Source organism: Protopterus annectens, chromosome 2.part2 (assembly GCF_019279795.1).
Source record: "Protopterus annectens isolate FY-2018-M chromosome 2.part2, PAN1.0, whole genome shotgun sequence".
Classification (NCBI taxonomy): Eukaryota; Metazoa; Chordata; order Ceratodontiformes; family Protopteridae; genus Protopterus; species Protopterus annectens.
This window is the reverse complement of record NC_056730.1, coordinates 109314741-109337965: the sequence shown is the minus strand read 5'-3', so window position 1 is coordinate 109337965 and position 23225 is coordinate 109314741. Positions and strand designations below refer to the sequence as shown.

Sequence of the window (23225 nt, the reverse complement as noted above, 5' to 3'; positions counted from 1 at the left end):
CACCAGGCTAAACAAGGAGAAGGTTACTGTCAGCTGCCTGTTGGGTGCCAGGATCTGCCACATAACCCAGGCACTCAGTTCACTCCACAACAAGTACAAATATGACTCTGTCATTGTCCATGTTGGTGTGAACTACCTGAGACGTACCTCCCTGGACTACATGAAAAGAGACATGGAAGAGCTCTCTGATCTTGTAGCCCAGGCAGGTATGACCCTAGCCCTGAGTAGCATTCTGCCATAATCCAGAATGATGCCACAGTACAAGGACAAAATGATTGACCTCAACAATTGGCTAAGCTTCTGGTGCCTTTCTAAAGAGTTCCAGTATCTGTCTGCCTGGGATGACATGGTCGACAGACCAAGATGCTTTGCTAGAGATGGCCTGCACCTGTCACCCCTGGGATTCCAGATACTGGCTAAGCTTCTAGCCACCCCAATAGTGCCTTTTTTAGGCAAGGTTCAAATGTCAAATTCACCACCGTAACAGGAACAGGCAAGCAAAAACTGAGGGTGATGCTACTCAATGTTAGAAGTCTAAATCTCAAAATGCACTCACTCTAGGCACTCCTTAAAATGGAGAACATCGATATCTGTGCAGTGACTGAGATCTGGTTCAAGGCACCAGAGAGCACCCCTGCACTACCAGGCTATAACTCATAGCACACTTTTCAGTCATGTAACCTGGACCGGAACACCAAAGGCGGAGGCATGTCCATATTCATTAAGGATATCCACACCTCCAGGCTACTTGCTCAACATAATACAGCCGAGGTTATCCAAGTGCAACTAACTCTGGGCAAAACTGCAATCCAAATTGTAGCTTGCTACAGATCACCCACCATGCCCCAGGATTCCCACTCCTCTTTTCTTGATGTACTGGAAAATATTAGGGTTCAACCAAACACCCTAATAATGGGTGATTTCAACTACCCCACCATTAACTGGGAAAACTACTCATGTACCAACGCCTTCACTCAACGCTTTCCGGAATTCATAAACTCCAATGCCCTGGATCAACTTATCCACACCCCCACCAGGGGCAACAATATCCTAGATCTAGTCATTACCAACATGAGTGACCGGTGTTCCACACATGAAGTCAACGCCTCACTGGTCCGATCTGACCATAAGCTAATTACCCTAGATATCCACATCCTGCCCCCACCCCCCATTAAGGAAACCATGGTAAAAAATTTCTCCAAAGCCAACTTCATGCTTCTTAAGACAGAAGTGGTGAACCTCATGACACCTATGGAGATGAGCAATACAGTTACAACTACTGATTCCTACACAATTGCACTTTATAAGCACTTACATTAGTGCAGGGATCATGCTATCCCAAACAAAACCAAGACGCTATCCTCCAAAAAAAAGTAAGTCAATCTGGTGGTCCCCTGCCATAAACCAACTGTACAACAGAAGGAAGAAACTGTTGCAAAAGAGAGTAAAATCCCATGAGTGGAGGAACTCCCTGGTCAGCCTCAGTAAAAAGCTGTGATCCCTGATAAAATCCTCCAAAGCTAGTTATCAAAACAAAATCACCACTGATTCTAAAGGCAACCACAAAGCATTCTATAGCTATGTCAATAATCTCAATGGCAACACTCAGATGTGCTCTGAGTTACAGCACAATGGCACTAAATATACAGACCCAACTGATATTGCCAACATCCTGGCAGATAGGTTCAGTGCTAACTTTACCTCCCTCTCACCCCCTAAAGAGCCCATCTCTATACTGGAAGAATGCAAAGCTCCTGTAATCATGGCTACACAGGTAAAAAACACACTCTCCAAAGCCAAGAACACAGCATCCATGGGACCAGACAACATCCCAGGCTGCATTCTACATGAACTACAGAATGAACTGGCCTAAGTACCATGTTCAGTCATAGCCTCACCTCAGGCTTTGTGCCTGCTGAATGGCACACAGTGACAGTTATCCCACTCCACAAGGGGAGAGCCACCACGGACCTCGGGAACTACCACCCCATTAGCCTGACGAGCCTGGTCTGCAAGGCCATGGAATGTATCATCATGGAACTTATTAACAAAGACATTGGTAATCTCCAAACTCTGGACCCCACCCAGTTTGGGTTTGTAAAAGGCAGATCATGCCTCCTAAACCTGATAGACTTCTTTGAAGCAGTCACCAAAGCTGTAGACAAGGGTAAGGTGGTTCACACAGCCTATCTAGATCTCAACAAGGCATTTGACACCATCCCCCACTCTGGAATTATAGATAAACTCACTAAATTAGGTATAAATCCCTATGTCACAAGATGGGATGCCAACTGGCTCACTGACAGAACCCACACTGTGAAAGTAGCAGACTCCAAATCCGATTTCAGACCAGTGACAAGTGGAGTACCACAGGGTTCAGTCCTGGGTCCTCTCCTGTTTGACATCTACTTCTCTGATGTACAGGCTAACACAGAAGGTTTTGGCTAATGAAGTCCGCAGATGACTGGAAACTAGGAGCCATAATCGAAACTCCTAACGATGTAGACATCCTACAAAATGGCCTCACTGAGACAGATGCCTGGTGTCAAAAACATGACCTCAAGCTCAATGCCAAAAAGTGCATTGTCATCCCCTTTGGTAAAAACTCTGTACCCATGAACTACAACATAGGTGGTAGTATACTTAACACCAAAAGTGTGATAAGAGACCTTGGAACTCAGGTGGACAGTAGTCTCTCCTTTGATGATCACATTGCCACAGTAGTCAGGAAATCCTTCTACGTGGCACACCTCATCACAAAAGGTTTCACTTCCAGAAAAAAAGAGGTCATTGTTCCCCTCTACTCATCACTCATTAGACCCATTATAGAGTACAATGCCCCTTTTGGTATGTACCTCACAATACATCTACAACAACTGGAAAGGCCGCAGAAATACCTCACAAAGAGGATTACCGGCCTCAAACAGATGCCCTACACAGACTGTCTCAAATAACTCCAGCTTTACTCCGTCACATATTGCCTACTCAGAGGTGATCTCGGCCTAACATACAAAGCTATGTCAAATCCAGAGCTGTTGGACATGCTCCAGTTAAAGAAATCCCAATCCCTCCGAGCTACATGCTCTAGGGACCTAAACCTTGTCACCACAATAAACAGAACATGCCAGAGGGATAGATTCCTGTCCCAGAGACTTCCAATACTCTGGAATAAAGTACCTATCTATATCAAACAAAGCTCCTCATTAGCACTCTTCAAGAAAAATCTTGATGACTGGATGGGAAATAGGAAATTCACCCTGGGGATCACCTCTGTGGCTCTGCTCGACAGTGGCAATCAATGTAGCTATATGCTAAATGGTAATGAATTCATACACCCGGATAATGGAAAGAAAATCATTTTTGAAAAATATGCAGACTGCAGAAGTAGGGACCTTATATATATAGCACAATGTCAATGTTGTTCCTCCTTTTATATAGGGAAAACAAATAGAACCCTAAGAGAAAGGGTTAGAGAACATATTTACGCTATTAACAAAGAGAATGAGAATAATGCACTAGCGAAACATGTTATTATGAAAGGAACAAAACATAGATTTAAGTTCATGGTATTGGAATTGATTATGAGAATTGATAGATTAGGTAACATCAAAAATCATACTGAAGAAAAAGAGAATAAATGGATCATTAGACTCCAGGCCCACAAAGGACATGGTTTGAATGAAAAAGTTTCATTAAAACCATTCCTCATGGCCAGGCCATACAAACATTGATTCAATATATTTCATGCATGAATTTGGATTTTTTAATGTGCTAATATATATATATATTGCATTGATCAAAGACTACTATTTTTTTGACGGTCTATGCCGAGATCAGTTCCGGGGGATTTCACATTAGACCAGACATTTTAGATATATATTTCATTTCTTTGTGCACATATATCAACTATTTTGAAGTATGTCTCTAAACTATTAATTATGACATATGTTCTATTTTAAGATTTTGTAGACAAATGATTTTAACTTTTTATTGTTACACAAATTTCACAATTTTAGAAAGTTGTTTTGATCTATACAGTTAGAATTTATATTTGTATTTTTAATATTATTAAATGTAATATATTTCTTTAAGCACTGTTTGCACCTTGAAAGTGATTATTACCATGGTTAATAGAATAATGAGCAATTTATATTATATATAAATGCATGATGGGAATGTACTTTTTGAGGTCTGAAGAAACGTTTTAACTGAACATGAAAGCGCTAACCAGTTTGTTGTTTCATCAATAAATTATCTGTGCCGTGCCAGCCGTGGAGTGCTTCTTTTGTCTTTTACAACATGACTTGTTGACCATGTCTTTCCAGGCTGGCAGATATTGGATCCCCTTAGACTGATACCAGAAGCTAAGACAATTATTAAAGTCAATAATTTCTTGTTTGTATCGTGGCATCATCCTTGAAAAAGGTGGAATGCTGCTTAAAACTAGGCATATATCTGCCTGTGACACATAATCTGAGAGCTCAGTCATGCTTCTCTTCATATAGTCCAGTGAGGTACATCTCAAGTCATTCATCCTTAAGTGGACTATAACGGAGACATACTGGTACTTGTGGTTGAGTAACTTGAGCGCATGAATGACTTAATGGAGCCTGACACCTGACAGGCAACTAACCATAATCCAATCCTTATTCAGAATGGTGAGGAGAACATCCCATTCATCTTGCAGTGGAGTCACCTATGACCAATACATTAGGTTTTGTGGTGTTACACCTTATGGGCTTATTTGTTCAGACACTGGTGTGTGTGTTATTATGTGTTGTGGTTGTTTTTTGCCTTGTTATTTGTGTAAGTGGTTTCCATTTGGGAGACCTCTGATCTTTTGGTAAATTGAGTTAGCATTGCTGCAATATGGGTTTATGTGTCATGTCTTTATTTAGTGTGGGAAGTTTGTGGGTGTTGACAACCTGTTTGGTATTCGATTTGTACTTATGTAGGAGTCTTGCCTCCAATTTTATAGTGTAACTACATCTCTCACATAACATATTTGTTTACTTCAGGAATAAGTGGTTGTTACTATACATGGGACAATTGCTGCATTGCCTCAGGATGCCTATGTCGATCAGGCTGGCCAGAGAGATCATGGGAAACTGCCCAACCATAACAGAAGGTTCTTACTGTATGTTTTATTAGGGAAGGGAATGGGTTAGTTTGACAGGAGTCTGCTGGTAGTGCCGAGATTACAAGAGGGACCTATACTTTGTGTAAGCTAAGGTTGATAAATAAGGCAATGCTGTTCAGTTCGCAACTGAGTTGATCCTAGAACAGCAGAAAAGCTTGGAATGGTTTCACTGACAACTGTTTATGGAAAAATTGAGCTTTTAGGCTTTAGCTTCTATACAGGGCACTGCTAACTTTCACTGTGTGATGAGCAGCACTGGGCAAATGCAAGGCTTGAATATGAGCAAAGAGAAAAAGGTTTTAAGCTAACTACCAACCAGGAAAGCACACAATAAGCCTTCTGCCAGCAACCCCAAGTCATACAGGTTAGATCAGCACACTTCTGCCCCAAGGGTGCAGAATAAACACCTTCTTAATGTAGAATAGCTAGTTTGGAGCCCATTTGTAACAAGACCACAGAAACTACTTAAAACAGCTCTACAACTGACAGATACAATGTAATGCAGTGAAATTAACTACTTAAAGCAGCAACAGTCAGTACAGTTTTTTTTAAAACTCCTAAAGTACTGTCATAGTATATAAGAGAAGTGCAAAAAGTACTTAGAGCCTTTTTGTGTGCTTTCCAGCTCAGATAGACCAGGTAAACACCTACTTCCACCAGATGAATAATCCACATCCTCCTAATGTAAAAGCACAGTAAAGGAGTGAAATATTTTCAGAAAAAGACAAAGACCCAGCAATCCTCTGTGTATTTAAGTATCACTCAAGAAACAATATTATCAATGAAAAAATATGTGAAATGTGCAGGCTAGATAATTTGTGTCTATCTCTCACATAGAACAAACACATCAGGCCAAGCAGATTTCTTAAAACAAGAAACAAAATGGAGCAGGTAAAACAAAAAGCAGCTCTATCACTCACAGACAGAAATATAGGCTTACTTTTCTCACCCGGCAGGGAATCACCAGCAGGGCTTTAGATTATGCCAGCTTCAAATCTTTTCATAAAAAGATAAAGACCCAGAACGTCACTGTGTATTTAAGTATCACTCAAAAAACTATTTAGCCAATGAACAAAAAACATGTGAAATATGCAGGGTAGATAATTTAATTGTCACATAGAACAAACACACCAGGCCAAGCAAATTTCTTAAAATAGAAAACAAAATGGAGCAGGTAAAACAGAAAGCAGCTCTATCACTCACAGACAAAAAATATAGGCTTACTTTCCTCACCCAGTAGGGAATCCCTAGCAGGGCTTTAGTTTATACAGGCTTCAAATCTTTTCAGAAATACAAAGACCCAGAAATTCACTGTGGATGTATGACTCAAGAAACAATTTAACCAATGAAAAAAAACGTGAAATGTGCAGCCTAGATAATTTAAGTGTCTCTTTTTCAAATAGAACAAACACACCAGGCTAAACAGATTTCTTAAAACAGAAACCAAAATGGAGCAGGTAAAAAATAAATCAGCTGTATCACTCAATAGTCAAAAAATATAGGTTTACTTTCCTCACCCAGCAAGGAACCACCAGCAGGGCTTTAGTTTATGCAAGTTTGAAACCTTTTCAGAAAAAGACTGTTCACTGTTGTGATTAAACAGTATTGTATCCTAACAGTGATAGACAATTAATAATATGAGAAGTGAGACCATTGTAGGATGCACACACATGCTCACTCACTTGTCACATGCATACCTACCACCAGTTCAGGGTAACAAGTTCATATTTTAACATGTCTTTGAGATGTAGGAGAAAACCAGATTTCCCACTGAAACTCCACATAGATACAAGGTGGACATGATAACTCTGCACAGGAAGCAAACCAATAGGGAACCAAACCAGAGAACCAAGCACTGTACGGCAGCAATGCTAACTGCTGCACCACTGTGATTTCCATGACATATTGTGAAGCTCCACAATATCGCAAGAAGGACTGCCATGAGAAGGGGTATCCTTGGTAATTTTATATGTATACAAACCGTATCTTGAAGCAGAAAAACTGCAAAGACAATATGCATTTCAGGCATGATACTGTACATAGCCATATATCTCGGTTCAAAACAAAAAAAAAAAAAGAAAAAGAAAACAAAAATACACTGATTACTTCCAGTAGCAGAAACATAGGAGAGAAAAATAATGCATTATAACTTGGTTGGACAGACAAACCATGTTTTGCCAATTTAACTAGGTGTGTACTGGCTAGTGACTTCCAATGAAATAATGGCTTCATGCATAGCAACTACTTCTAATCTTCGGCCAACAGTTCACAGATAAACCTGCACAGGTCTCAGAAAATATAATCAGGTGAGCAATAAGCTTCCATCCTTTTTCATCATATTCATAACTCTATTCTAACTTACATTTCTCTTCCTAGTGTCTACAGCTGAGAACTCCAATTTTTCAGTAAAGCATGTCAGATTACTTTTTTTTTTCCAGGCACTGTATTCTTCTTCTTCTTAGATCACACAGTATGCTCCGTTTATTCTTTTTTAAGGCACAATCAAACTCCTTTTTGGCTATTCATGTTTCCAGTACTTAATACCCACCTGCATTGAGGAAGTATTACTTTGTCATCATTCTATAGTCAACTTTCTTTGTTAAGTAAAGCAGTGCAAGCAAACACACACACACACACACACACATGCATACAAAATTATTCTACCTAATCATAATTCACAAATATCTATGCATTTATCATTGGATATTAAACTCATTTTATCTCTTATACACAGGGTATGACACCTCTTCACTGGGCTGCATTTCACAACAGACCACAGCATGTTCAAGCCTTATTGCAAAGAGGTGCAGATCCAACCTTGGTTGACAAAGACTTTAAAACTGTTCTTCATTGGGCAGTGCAGGTAAGACCAGCATTATAATCTTAAAATGTTGTATATTAAAAGAGGCAAAAGTCTTCAGAAAGTAGACTTGTAAAATATATAATGTATAACATTACACTCCATCCATCCATCCTTAACCCCTTTACCCATTGGAGTCAGGGTGTCACTTCAACAGTGATAATCATCTAGAGTCAAGGTTTACACCACTGTGTGGCTAGCCCTGCTGCGGCTATAACATTACACTCCATAGTTTAATAAATGCAATGTATCTGTATGGTAGGTGATGCTTACAATAATTAAATATTTAGTTTCTGCATCAGAATGGTAGTAACAAAGTATGGTTACTTTGCCTCCATCATTTACAAGCCATAATGGTGCTTTTCATCATGATAGAGAAAGAAAACAGATAGTTCATGGCCTGTAAATCCTTAACCTCCAGTATGACCATACACTGTCAGAGCTGCTGAAAAGTGACTTTTGATTGTTTGTTCTTTAGTAATGTTGCTGTTTTTTGTCATACCCATAAGATTAAAACACATTTCCTAACAAAACATAAAAGGGTCTATACAAATTGGATTACCAGAATGGTAAGAATGGTATGTAAAAGGCAGACCTGATGATGAAGGGGGTAAAAGAATGCTGAAACAAAGTATGTTTGTAGAACTGTTTAAGAAAACTATAATCCCAAGCTTGGAAGAAAAAGGTCTGAAGATAATGAACCTTTAAAATGAACAAACTTCAGAGGTTTCAACTAATGGTTACTGGCATGCCATGACTCTATAATGCTTAGAGCATGCACTTTAACAAACAAATAAACAAACAAATGAATGAATTCATGAATCAAAGATAAAACAGTTGAACATAAACAAAGGACCTTCATTTATCACTCACATAAAAAAGCTAAAGCACTGAAAACACAACTCAGTAGTGTAGAAGTAATTCTCAGCATAGCCCTCAATTGTCACTGATTTTTGCCTCATATTTTTTGCCGTGCCCTCATAAAAAATTTTGATGTTTTAGTGAATCAGTCAAGATTATAATCAGTGAATAATGCCAGACATTAAAGGTAATCTTTAGAAAATGCCCATTAATGTAAAATATATTGTTCTATAGCCTTCTAAGTGATACTCAGGTAAGAGCCACCCTCTCCAAAGCAAAAAACACAGCATCAATGGGACCAGATGGTCTCCCGGGCTGCATCCTACATGAACTCCAAGAAGAGCTAAACCCAAACATAAAACTACTGTTCAATCTCAGCCTTACTACAGGATATGTACCCAAAGAGTGGCGTACAGCAACAATGGTCCCTCTCCACAAAGGTGGTGCCTCAACGGACCCTGGAAACTATCGCCCCATAAGCCTGATTAGCTTGGTCTGCAAAGCTATGGAAAGGATCATCATGGACCTCATAAATAATGATATTGGGGACCTACAGACACTAGATCCTACCCAGTTTGGCTTTGTTAAGGGCGGATCCTGCCTCTTAAACCTGGCTGACTTCTTTGAAACAGTCACCAAGGCCATTGACAAAGGGAAGGTGGCCCACACAGCCTACCTGGACCTCGCAAAAGCCTTCGATACAATACCCCACTCGGGCATTATAGATAAGCTCACCAGCTTAAATATAAACCCCTATGTCACTAGATGGGTTGCAAACTGGCTCAAGGACAGAACCCACATGGTTAGAATTGCTGGAGCCATGTCAGACTCCAAACCAGTTACAAGTGGCATCCCACAAGGCTCAGTCCTGGGACCTCTCTTGTTTGGTATATATTTCTCAGAGGTACAGGCCAACACAGAAGGACTGTGGCTAACCAAGTTCGCAGATGACTGCAAACTGGGCACCATAATCGACTCTCCAGCTGACACAAGCATCCTCCAAAAGGGCCTCATAGAAACAGACAACTGGTGCCAAAGCCATGGCATCAAGCTAAACGCCAAAAAGTGTATAGTCATCCCCTTTGGCAAAAAAAAAAGTGCCCACAAATTACCACATAGGTGGTAATCCATTAAGTACAGAAGAAGTAATTAGGGACCTGGGGATCCAAGTTGATAGCAATCTCTCATTTGACAACCACGTGGCCAAAGTGGTTAGAAAAACATTTTATATAGCCCACCTAATCATGAAGTGATTCACATCTAGATTAGGGGAGGTCATCGTGCCTCTTTACTCATCCCTCATCAGGCCCATAATTGAGTACAATGCCCCTTTTGGGATGTACCTTACCAAACACCTGCAGCAACTGGAAAGACCCCAAAAGTACCTCACCAAGAGGATCAAAGGGCTCAAACAGATGCCATATGCTGCCCGGTTAAAGAAACTCCAGCTCTACTCAGTGGCATACCAACTGCTCAGAGGTGACCTGTGCCTGACGTATAAAGCCATGTCCAACCCGGAATTAAGGGACATGCTGCACCTCAAAAAATCCAAATCCCATCGAGCTACACGCTCGAGAGACTAGAACCTCAGCACTGAAATAAATAGGACATGCTGGAGGGACAGATTCATAACCCAGAGGCTCTCTTCACTCTGGAATAAAATCCCTGTCCAGGTTAGGCAGAGTCCCTCATTGACTCTCTTCAAGAGGAATCTTGATGAGTGGATGGGAGATCGTAGGTTTACTCCGGTTATCACTTCTGTGTCATTGTTAGACAGAGGCACAGTATACTAACCTTGAAAATGGGCATAGCAAAATTAATTTAAAATGGGTGGCGAAAGCCAGACGTACTCTGGCTAGGCTTATAAATGCCTTAGGGCAGATAGCCTAGTATGAACCTATGAACCTATGAAGAAGAGTAATATTTAAAATTGTCTCTAATTGTGGCCTTTTATCCCTCATTATTTTTGGCTTTGTCCCTGATTCTTAAGTAGAGAAGTCGAGAGCTGTGATTAACAATCATGCTTCATTACATAAGATTTGCACAGCACACGTTCATTATAATGCCGCTCAGCTTTAGTAGTACAGTATAACATGCATCATACAAATACATAAAGCAGCGATGCACCAGGTAGGGTAAGGTACAAAGGATATGACTGTAGGTGAGACTCTTCTGCAATCATAATAGCATGGTTCCCTCATCCTTCATCTGTCTGTCTGTCTGTGCAGACTTAGAATATGTCACTTAACCAGGTTATACATTAACTATCTCATGATGTAGAAACTTCACCTGCAAGCCAATCCTTTATTTTCTGAATCAGTGGCAGTCCTGGTATTAGAGAATGATAGAAAGCTTTAAATGTAGGCAGAGTACAATATTTTAGAGTTTGTGAGGTTTGTACAATGTCTCAGCAACCAAGATATAGACTATGTAGAGAGTGGTTAACCTACTGTGGTCAGTTTCATCAGTGATTTGAGTGAATGTAAAGACTCTCCCCTTTGTGTACAGGCATTCTACTGAAAAAAAACACTTGCTATGAATTGTCATCTAGGATTATCCCTGCCCCTTCTGCCATAGAACAATGGTGTCTCCCAATACAGCATGTGTGCATGACCCAGCTGCATTATGACCCTAAGCCTCCAACAGCAGTTAAAGAATAGGCCACAATTCTAGCATATAATGTGTCTCTCTCCTAAATATTAGGCAGGGATAGCTTCTTCATTCCTTCTTTCCTCTGTGCCAACTCCTTCAGGCACTTGAGATGCTAATTTTACTCAGGTTGCTTAGGTCAGAGATTAAAATTTTTTATTTATTTATTTTATTTGTTTGGCATTCATTTATCAGGAAAGTCCAACTGAGCATGAATCCCATTTTCAGTGGAGGCCTGGGGAAAAAAGCCACAACATACATAGATCAGTTAATAATCTGCATAATATTATCACATGAAGTGCTGTAACAAATCGAAGAATCACGTTTAGGATGAAGAAAGTCAGATCAGAAAATCATACAGTGAATATTAAACAACAATCATAGGATACTGAACACCTAGTGATAAGCAATGATAAAGATGTTAAGCATTTTAAATATGGGCAAAAGACTAAGAGAAAGGAAATAGATTTTGCAGTTAGGGGAGATTAAGATATGGAGTCAAAGTAGGGAGCTATCAGAGAAGTAACTGGTACTTTAATAAGAGAAGGGAGGAAAGGAAAGGAGAAAAAGAAGAGCAAGAGAAAGAGAAGGAGGAAGGGAGAAGGTAGGAAGAAGGAAGAGACATGAGAGAAAAGAAGAGAAGGAAGGAGTAACGGGTAGTGTCTTCTTTGTGTAAGACATATACAGAGCTAGAAGTTAAGGATAATTTGATGATGTAAGGTATTGCCAGCTATGTCAGGAAAAGTAGGGCAGTGAATGTGTAACATATGCCACCACAGCTAGCTGGAATTTAGTAAAGAAGTATATGTCATTTGTATACCAAACTGATTTCTACAGATGCTTTTGTTGAAAATGGATTTGTAAAGTTGCTTATGTTAAAAATGTATCATCAGTGTTTCCTGCTGGACAGAAAAATAAATATACAGGCATTATTGTAGCTGTTTAAATGTCTATGTTTTGACAGAGGATAATGGAAGAGAACAGGATAATCTCAACTTTAAAAATAATAAGAAATTAAATTACTGGGCCTAGGCCATAAAGATGCTATCTCACAATTTTGAATGAAGCCAGAGATACAATGCCCTTAAGAAGTATGGTTTATTAGCTCTTGTGGGAAGAGTAGAAGTGTTTTATAGTTGTACGACTTCCAAGAGCTGCAGCAGATCTTAGCAAGACTCTGTGTGTGTGTATTATTGACACATAGGTGCTAAATCCTGGCAGTTTCTAGCAATGGGGGGTTGCATGGAAATAAGGAGTCAGATGTCCAGATGTATGTGATGTCATTCTGGAATCCATCGCTAAAATAATGTTCAATACTAGTTCACACAGAAGTCTCATGGCACTCTGTTTTGGAAACCTGACAGAATGATCACTCATCTACTTCATCTTGCCTTGTGATTATAAATGACTAGGGAATAGTAACTCTTTAGTTTAGTCAGGAAAATATAGCGGGCTTACCTAAGTACTGTTTTTTTCTGTATCTGTGTGAATCTATTCATCTGTGTTGTTTTAATATTTCCTGTGGTTGAAACTCTGCTGTTTATTGTAAGTAGATATTTAGTATTTTCATGTTCCATTATTTGTTAATAAATATATTTAAACGTTTCATTTTGGCTTGTCCTTTAGAGAATATTTTAACCTTATAAAGTACTCATATCTATTTGGAGACTCCGTGGCCACTCCTGAAGGCCTTACTGTATTGGTCAAACTACCATTTGTATTAATATTAATTTCATTCAGGGAGAAATTCAATAAAGCCTACACAGAGTAATTTTTCATGCTGGCAGAATAGCATGGAGCTAACACAGATTTAAGCAGCCGTGCAATCCAGTAAACAGAGCAGAGGGGTTTGCACAATTGTGCGGACATGGAAGTGCTGGTGGCATGCAAATCACCCCATAAGCAGGTGAATTGCATGCAAATAAGGTTGTTTTGCAATCCAGGAAGCAGATAGGCATTTGTGCAGAACTCGTGTTAGTGTTAGAATCATACATGGAAAATTTCCTTGCACAGAAATATAAAGATTGAACAGGGGAAATAATAGCCCAATTAGTAGGTCAGAAATATCATAGTAGGCACAGATGTATGCAAAAATATGCCCTTTGAGTCCAAAAACTATTACAAAATAATATAAAATAATTGTTTAATACCCATGCTGCGCAAACATGCTGATATGCAAAAAAAAATCTTAGAAATCTTAGAAAGTAAAGAGATGGCATAAGTGAGAATAATGCATTATAGGGCCTTGTATGCAATATGTACAATGGCAGATATCTGTGGTTGCTAAGGAGGCAGGACCTGGAATAGTGAAGCATCCAGGTTATGTGCAAGGAACTATATGACAATGAGCTTGGGTTACCGAATAGCAAAAATGGACCACTGTGTCCGCAGATAAAACCCATGTAGGCCCTAGACCATGTTGCTGTCTGCAGAACAGCTAGCTGACATGACAATGGCATGTGTCACTATATATTTAAGTGGACTGAAGTTCAGTGGTGCCCATTTGCACATATGCCGCTCAACTAAGCAAGGGAGTGTGTCCAGTGCTGCTAAGCTTTGTTAGCTGCAGGGCTCATGTTTTAGCTGGTTTAAGCTATGCTGAGTGTGATCGTGCATGGGGGGGGGGGTCATCCAGACTGTTGAGCACTGTTTACACCAGTGCTACAGGTTTGCATGCTACACTGCAGGGCTTAGCAGGGAAGGCTTTTTAAAAAAAGGAAATAGTCTGGGAAAGCCAATCATGTCTAAATTACTGATAAGCCCTGTTACACTGCCACTGGGCCATTCAAACCCTCAATGATATACCTGGAAGGTGGAATGCATCATAGTTAGCCAATCACACAGGCTGCATCTGCAGCTCACCACTATAAAGTATGCATGCATCTTACAATCTGATTTTTCACCGATACTCTGCACTACTTGAGTACAGACTTGGGAATTTTAACTGACAGAATGCTAGGGGCTTCTGCTACTCTGCTACATCTGTATGTGCTAGAGGCTGAGGGCAGTGATAATGCTGATGCTGACAATAGGCCTAGAATGAGAAAGAAAAGAGTGTTCAGGCCCAGGGAAACCTTCCAGGAGCTACATGACCTGGAGACTGTAGAGCTCTACAGAGTGGACAGGGACATACTACAAGAACTCACCAAGCTTTGCTCAACTCAGACCCAGAGCCAAAAGAGGGGAACCCATCCCAGTCGAAACAGGTATGTGTATCCCTTAGAATAATAGCTACGGGTACTTTACAAAGACTGACTGGGGACATGATGGAGGTCTCACAGGCATCTGCATCCAGGGAACTCCACCAGTTCTTGGCTGCCATGCAAACATATGCCAGTGAGCACATTTATTTCCCTGCACCCCTGAGGAGAGGGCCAGCAATATGCATCTCTTCCATCATGTAGCACACTACACTGAGGTACTGGGTGCCATAGACTGCACTCATGTACACATCAAAGCACCACCCGGTGAGGAGGGTAGAGTCTAATTCAATCACAAGGGGTATTACTCCAACTGCCAAGTTGTGTGCAGTGCCCAGGGCATTATCATAAATGTGTGTGCCAGCAGCCCTGACAGTTATCATGACTCCCATATCTGGCATGCATCACATCAGTACCAGATGTTTGCCGGGGGGGGCATGCCATATGGCCATCTATTGGGGGATGTTGACTATACATTATTAGAACTGTGGATGATAAAAATAATGCATGGAACTAGCCATAACCAGGAGAACCAAGACACTCTTCTCCAAAAGAATGAAGCCAATCTGGTGGTTCCCTGCCACTAATAAACTCTACAATAGAAGGAAGAAACTGTTGCAGAAAAAAGGTAAAGTCCTAAGACTGGAAAACCTCCCTTATTAGCTTCAACAAAAAGTTGAGATCCCTTATCAAAACCTCTAAAGCCGGCTGTGAAGGCAGAATTGTGGCATACACTAAAAACAACCAAAAGGCCTTCTATAGTTATATCAAGAATCTCTATGGCAATACCCAGGTTTGCTCTGAGTTACTGCACAATGGTACCTCCTATACTGAGCCAACATACTGGCCGACAGATTCAGTGCCAATTTTACCCCCCACCCCAAAGGACTAATCACAATACTGGAGGAATGCCATGCACCCAGCATTACTGCAGCAAAGGTTAAAGCTGCATTGTCCATGGTCAAGAATACAGCTTCCATGGGACCCGACAATATCCCTGGATGTGTTCTACATGAACTACAAAGTGAACTGGCACCACATCTGTGTGCCCTGTTCAATCACAGTCTCTACTCAGGCTTTGTCCCTATCAAGTGGTGCACTGCTACAGTCATCCATCTCCATAAAGGGGGAGCGACAACAGACCCTGGGAATTATCCCCCCATTAGCCTGATGAGTCTGATATATAAGGCTATGGAGTGCATCATTGTGGACCTAATTAACAAGGATATAGGGAATCTCCAAACTCTAGATCCCACTCAATTTGGTTATGTGAAAGGTAGATCATGCCTGCTCAACCTGGTTAACTTCTTTGAGTCAGTCAGCAGAGCTGTGGGTGAGGGCAAGGCAGTTCATACAGCCTACCTCGGTCTGGCCAAGGCTTTTGATACCATTTCCCACTCAGGAACTAGTGATAAATTCACCAAACTAGGCATCAACCCCTATATCACTAAGTGGGTTGCAAACTGGCTGAGAGACAGAACCCATAGTGTGAAAGTAGCGGACTCCAAGTCAGACTGCTGACCAGTCATTAGTGGAGCCCCACAGGAATCAGTCCTGGGTCCTCTCCTGTTTAGCATCTACTTTCCAGAAGTCCAGGCCAACATGGAGGGACTCAGGCTGACCAAGTTCACTGAGTACTGCAAGCTGGGAGCCATTATTAACTTACCAAGTGATTTAGACATCCTACAGAAAGGCCTCACAAAGACAAATAACTGGTGTCGAATCCATGACATTAAGCTTCATGCCAAAAAATGCATCATCATCCCCTTTAGGAAAAACTCAGTTCCCACTAATTACCACAACAATGGGAGCCCACTAAACACTGAAGGTGTTATAAGAGATCTAGGGACACAGGTTGACAGCAATCTCTCCTTTGACCAGCACATTGCCACTGTGGTCAGAAAGTCCTTCTATGTGGCACATCTCATTACCAAGGGTTTTGCATCCAGGAAGAAAGAAGTCATCATTTCTCTCTACTCATCCCTCATTAGGCCAATCATTGAGTATAATGCCCCATTTGGCATGTACCTCATTAGACACATATGACAGCTGGAAAGGCCACAAAAGTACCTCATGAAGAGGGTCCTAGGCCATAAACATATGTCCTACATGGACAGATGTAAAAAACTCCACCTATTCTCTGTCACACATCATCTACTAAGAGGCGATCTCTGCTTGATTTACAAAGCCATGTCTGACCCAGCTCTGTTAGAAATGCTACATCTAAAGAAATCCCAATCCTTCCACACCACATGCTCCAGAGACCTCAACCTCATTACCGCAATCAACAGAACATGCACCTCACTGACCCTCTTCAAGAGAAATCTTGATGAGTGGATAGGAAATAGAAAGTTCACCCCAGGGGTCACTCCAGTGGCTGTACTTGATAGATGCACTGGGAACTAACTTTGGGTGGCACAATGCCAGGGCACTTCTGTGGGCTAGGCTTGTAAAGGCTCCAGGGCCATTAGCCTAGTACACACCTATGAACCTATGTACCTATGATGACACCCATCAGAAATGCACACACACCTACCAAAGAATGCCATAATGAGGCACACACACAAACTAGGAACATCATAGAGCAGATGTTTGGGCTACTCAAGTCACGGTTCCTCTGCCTCGATATATCTGGTGGAACCCTGCTCCAGCCACATGTGCACAGATGTTCACAGTATGTGCCATGCTATACAATATGATCCTGCGGAAACAGCTGTGGCAGGATCATTACAGGGGAAAGACACATAGCTCCCACCACTGCCAAGGTCCCCACAGCCACACCCACAGGGGGACTCAGAGGAGGAACCCTCTGAGCCTGTGCCTGTAGGCAGGCATAGGCATGCCCAGTATGCCCTGGCCTTGGCCAAGCAACAACACATAGCACATGCACTGACAACCTAGGGTCCTAAGGACTGACACCTTACTCCAACTTACATACATAGAAAAAGGATGCCAGCCACACCACACAACCTGCACCTTACCATGTATTGGCTGTGTACTGCATGCATCAGACAGAGTCAGCCCTAAACCACTGTTATCTCAACTGCTGCATTCACAAGGTAAGTCACTCTTCTATACAACAAATGTATGTGGTACTAGACTTTGGTAGCATATATATGGACCTGCTGCATGTATGTAACGGAATAGAGTAGGCTACTGGGCTACCTGCAGAGAACTAACAGCTATGTGGGACAACAGGAACTCTCTGTCCAATACTAGCTGCCTCATAATATCCCCAGGGGTGCAGGGAAATAAATGTGCTCACTGGCATATGTTTGCATGGCAGCCACAAGGCAGGAACACCCACTGCAGTATATGAGGGAAATGCCAAACAGTGGGGTCATCGGACAGTCAATAGTAGAGTCCCCTACCCCTCAACACAGCCATGTTCCCATACAACTGCAGTAACAGTATGTTTGCAAGGTTAAAGCAGCAAGCCACACAATCCCAAGACTGCCCCAAACAACCTGGTGACATGTTCTATTTCAAGCACATGTTCTATTTCCTCAATATGTAGGGGTCAAAGTATGTATGTCTGCTGCTGATAGTGCCAGGAATTAAAATTAACTTTCTGGTAGCTGGTGTGGCTTAGTGGGCTAAGTACATTAGCATGGTTGATGGTGTTCATGGTTCAAACCTGGATGCCCCTACAGTTTTGCATGTGAGGTACTCCTATGGTAGGAGTCCCACAGACTGTCAATATGTCAGTATTTTTCACACCACAAGTTCCAGGCCAGATGAATTCACTCAGTTTAGTACACAGACTGACTTATTAAACTAAAAAAAAATAACTTCTACAGTAAAAGTTAACAGCAAAACTTCAAACTCTTATACCATTAAGAGCAAATGACACTTCTCAATTGTCACATGGAAAAGTTCCATATCTCACTACATTATTTTCTATATTTTTGGTCTCTCAAATATTCCATGTACTAACATGTCCTTAAGACTCCTGCCTCTTTTATATGAAAAACAAACTTTAACATTCTTTAGGCAGGATTTTTCTTTCTGTATATAGGACCAGTAATACCTAACTATTTTCTCTAGAATGTTAGAAAAATTAGTATACTTAGACACAAAATATAACTCACTTTTTTTGCTCTACATTCTTTTTCTGCATTATTATGTTCTGTGCTTTATTCACTTTTTTATTCAATACTTTATTATACCCCAACCATACACTCTCTGGCTCATAACCCCTTTCTATAAACATGTTAGCTGTATTTTGAACATCTTTCTCACATTCCTTCCTGTCACTGCACAAACGTTTAACCCTGACCATTTCCCCATAAGGAATGGATGAACTAGTGTGTGGGAGGTGACAACTAGTTTCATGCAACATAAAGCTTGGTTGTCCCATTTTTCTAAATATTTTCGTTTTAAGTTTACCATCTTCTTACCCTTCTATTCTAATATCCAGATAATTTACTGCATTTCCTTTTTGTAACCCATCAAATTTGATCTCAGACCTGTTCACTTGCAGTTCTTGAGAAAATGTTTCCACCTCTCTGTACCCCCCCCCCTTGCAAACAAAAATCAAATCATCAGTGTATCTGTAAATATGAACATTTTCTAAAAAAGTCATTCCTATACACATATAGATTTTCATAGAGACCCATAAATAAATTAGCATATGTGGGGGCAAAAGCTGCCCTCATAGCTAGAACTGACATTGTTTTGTTTGGAAAATAATATATTTGAATTTGATGACTTTCTGTATCATCAGAAAACCCAGCACATTTGTACCTGTTAACCATCCTGCTGTGCATTTGTTTGTTCATGTGTGAAAATGAGGTTGCAAAATTGAGGGGAAATACCAAAGAAGGTGGTCATTTTCATAACTTGACCAGTGAGGAAAGAAAAGCTTCATTTAAACTGAAATCAAGAGACGATCTGGTCATCAAACCTGTTGATAAAGGATGAGCCATTATAGTAATGGCGACAACCTGGTATAGGAACAAGATGCATAATCTGCACAACGAATTGGGAACCTACAAAATTATGAATAGTAGTACAGTTTACAGGATGATCAGAAATGTACAGAATACCCTGAATGACTTGCTTTTAGAAAGATGTATCATCAAAGAATTATTTGATTTCTTCAAGGTATCTCATCCTACCATTCCAGCTATAAGTGGCCTGCCAAAGATACACAAAGATTCTGTCAACCCGAGAGGGTGGGTAATGGAGCCCCTGTCTATGTACTTTGAAAAAGAATTGAAATAAATTATACCTGAAGCAAAAACAGTTTTGAAAGACTCAGGTAGCTTCTTGGAAGATTTCTCAAGGAAAATGCAAGACATGGAAAATGGGGTTAACTTGCTATTAGTTACAATTGACATAAATCATTTATTTACAGTCATACCACTTTCTTATGGGATTGAAGCAGTCAGAGATTTTTTAACCCCACTGGGATTGAACCCTAACCTGATATGTTCCCTACTCAAACTAATCTTGGAGAACAATGTGTTCTCATATGGCAGTACTTATTATTGACAATATGGGGTGTAGCCGTGGGCACCCCATGTGCCAATAGTTATTCAAACATAGTATTGGCACAATCGGAATCAACACATGTTTTGTGCGATAAGAACCCTTGGTTTACCAATATTCTTTATCATGGACGTTTTGTGGACGATATTTTTATTCTTTGGAATGGGAATGAAGTTTCGCTCAAGTCTTTCTCTGAGTACCTTGAAACCACTACAGCACTCAAGGGATGAAATAGACTTTCTAGACATATGCCTACATTTAGATCAAGTTAATGTAATAAGTACAAGTGTCCATAGGAAAAGCACTTGGAAGAACCACTTTTTGCATAGGAGCAGCATACATCCTGGATCTGTCCACAGGAACATCTATGAGAATCAGCTGATACGGATCTCCAGGTTATGTAGAGATGATCATACATTCCAGAAGGAATGCAGGCAACTAGAAGTAAATCTATCCAACAGGGGCTGCAACAGAGATGACCTGACAGCTAAAATCCATCCGGAAACCTTAAAACGAACGAAAGGACATCCCTATTTCTGTAGGTGTAGAACTGACTATGTGACATTGAATACACGACAAGATACAAGGCATTTTGAAGGAAGTAATCTGAACTGAGTGTTCTCCTTCAGCACTGACCATCAAAAGGTATGTGATGTCATTAAAAGGTTCTGGCCTATCTTGACTGAAGATGATAAAATAAAAAGCATCATAGGAGAAAGACCGAGGTTTACGTTCAAAAACAAGAAAAATATCAAAAAGACTTCTTTGTAATAAAGATGGTTTTAATCAACAAAACGTCAACATTTTGAGACAAGGTACTCACAAATGCGGAAGATGTAAAGCTTGTCAATTCATAGATAATAGTAACACTTTTATCCATCCAGTTACAGGCAAGAGCTATATATTTAATGTCAAAGCTACTTGCAACAGTGAACATCTTGTATATCTAGCATGCTGTCACCTTTGCCCTTGTTTCTACATAGGCAAAACTGATTAACACTTGAAAGACAGGGTTTTATGTAATTTATGAGATATTCGACAGAAGGATATGAAAAATGCACTGGCATCTCACATTAACTCAAACCCAACCCATTACTTTAGTTTTAAAGCTATAGAATGTGTGCCGATAGCTCATAGAGCTGGGGATGTTCACAACAGCATGGAGATTCATGAAACTGGCTGGATAAACAACTTAAGAGCCAACCGCCCCCAGGCTTAAATGCCATGGTTCCAATAAAACCTATTCTGAAGCAAAAACGTCTTTCTATTGGCCAAAAATGGCGGCTTGCTTACCTCCAGGCAAGTGATTGACAGTCTGTGGTAGAAGGAACTAATAATGAAGGAATTAACCTGATTGGTGAATCCTTATTTAAGGATGTGAAATGAAGCACAGGAAGTTATGATCTGAAGAAGGCAATCCTGCCGAAAGCGCTTATCATTTGATGCTTCATCTGCTTTTAAATGTTTGTGACAGGTTTAGTGAGTTTTTTAATTCATTTATTAAAGTTGAAACATTTTAATTGCAGTGGTGTACTCAGTATCTCTTTGATTTGTTGTACAAAATTTGGAATTTGGAGTCTCCGACCTCAGAGAGGGGGCTGAGGGCAAAATAACTGTGTAGATTAATTCATTTAATTGATCATGTCCAGTGTATGTAAGTGCAAAATGGAGAGCTATGTATGGGATGATTTTTTTTTTTTTTTTTGTGGCACAGATGCACTTTTTTTTTTAAGGTGAGAGTGAAATGTTAGGGAAGGGATATAGGTATGTGTGGGGAAGTAAGTTGGGTTTGAGGGGTTGCATTTGCAGATAGACAAGACAAACAAGACAGCATACAGGGGAGGTGTGTGAAACATGGGGGGGTAAACACCTTGGATGGGGAGGGTGTTGTGCAATCAGAGAGCCATGTGCCCCAGACAGCAGCAGTGAGACTGAGCTTCCCACCCTTGGGCAGTCAGTCAACACTGCTCCTTCACTGTCCCGAATTAGGCTGTGCTGGAGGCTGGGTCCTGGGGCCACCTTGCCCTTCCACGTTGGCGAGTCTGCTCTCTCCAGCTCAGGTGATTCTCATAGCCACGTTGCATGATCCTGTACACCATCACTGGTAGCTGTTCCTAGGTGACCACTCCCCTACATCCCCACTCCTAAGGGGGGATGGGCCCTGTCCCCTGAGGTGGTTCCACCCATAGGTGGTGCCCAACAGAGGGGGCATCACTGGTTTGGGTCCCAGACATGCTAGGACCAGGTGCCACGGCAGGCTGAGGTATGGTAAGCGGATCATCAGAAACGGCCCACCCAGTTGAGCTATGGTGTTGAGGTATTTCAAAGTGTATAGGTTAGTAATGAACAGAACATTTAGTTATAACAACACGCCTGAACATTGCAAATAACCCAGTAACATAACATTGCATATTATATGGAACACAACAATAAGTGAGATAACAGTCAGTATAGTAACAGCATGCCAGTAGCAGTTATGACATAAGGCCAACAACAAATGTAATTCAACAAGGTATGTTAGTATGTAATCATTGTACTACATAACAATAATAAAATACAAGGCCCAACATAACTTTTTGAGAGGCACGATGCATAACAGTAATAAATTATGATGCTGATAAGGGGTGGGGAGAGAGAGAGAAATACAGTCCATTAATACCAGTATAGGCTATATTGTTTGCAACAGTACTCTTACATACTCTACAGGTCTGCCCTTCCTTTATGTATACATGTGCCTATAGTATCTGTAGCATGTACATACCTCTAAAGGTATCTGCATGGGACAGTATAGCCAAGCTGTAACACCTACAGGTACACAACTGGAAAGGACTGTTACATATCAGGGGGACAGATATGATGACCAAGGTGTACTGTGGACTGATGTAGTGTGACTGTGCTATTGACATAAATCATGTCCATGATACATCTGTGACAGAGGGATTAGGCAACAGCGAACTCAGTCCGTGACAGCATGACACTTGAGAATCATGTATTGTGCACAGTACAGACAGTTTGTGACTAT

General features: G+C 40.8%; 1 protein-coding gene across 2 annotated transcripts in view; it reads left to right on the top strand.

Annotated features, from left to right (window-relative positions):
* Positions 1–23225, top strand: part of ANKRD55 (ankyrin repeat domain 55) — a 1456090-nt gene that overhangs the window by 998457 nt on the left and 434408 nt on the right. For both annotated transcript variants that reach the window (XM_044063788.1, XM_044063786.1), the window contains exon 6: positions 7875–8003. In XM_044063788.1, the coding sequence (XP_043919723.1) occupies positions 7875–8003 (129 nt within the window). The remainder of the gene's footprint in view (positions 1–7874; positions 8004–23225) is intronic.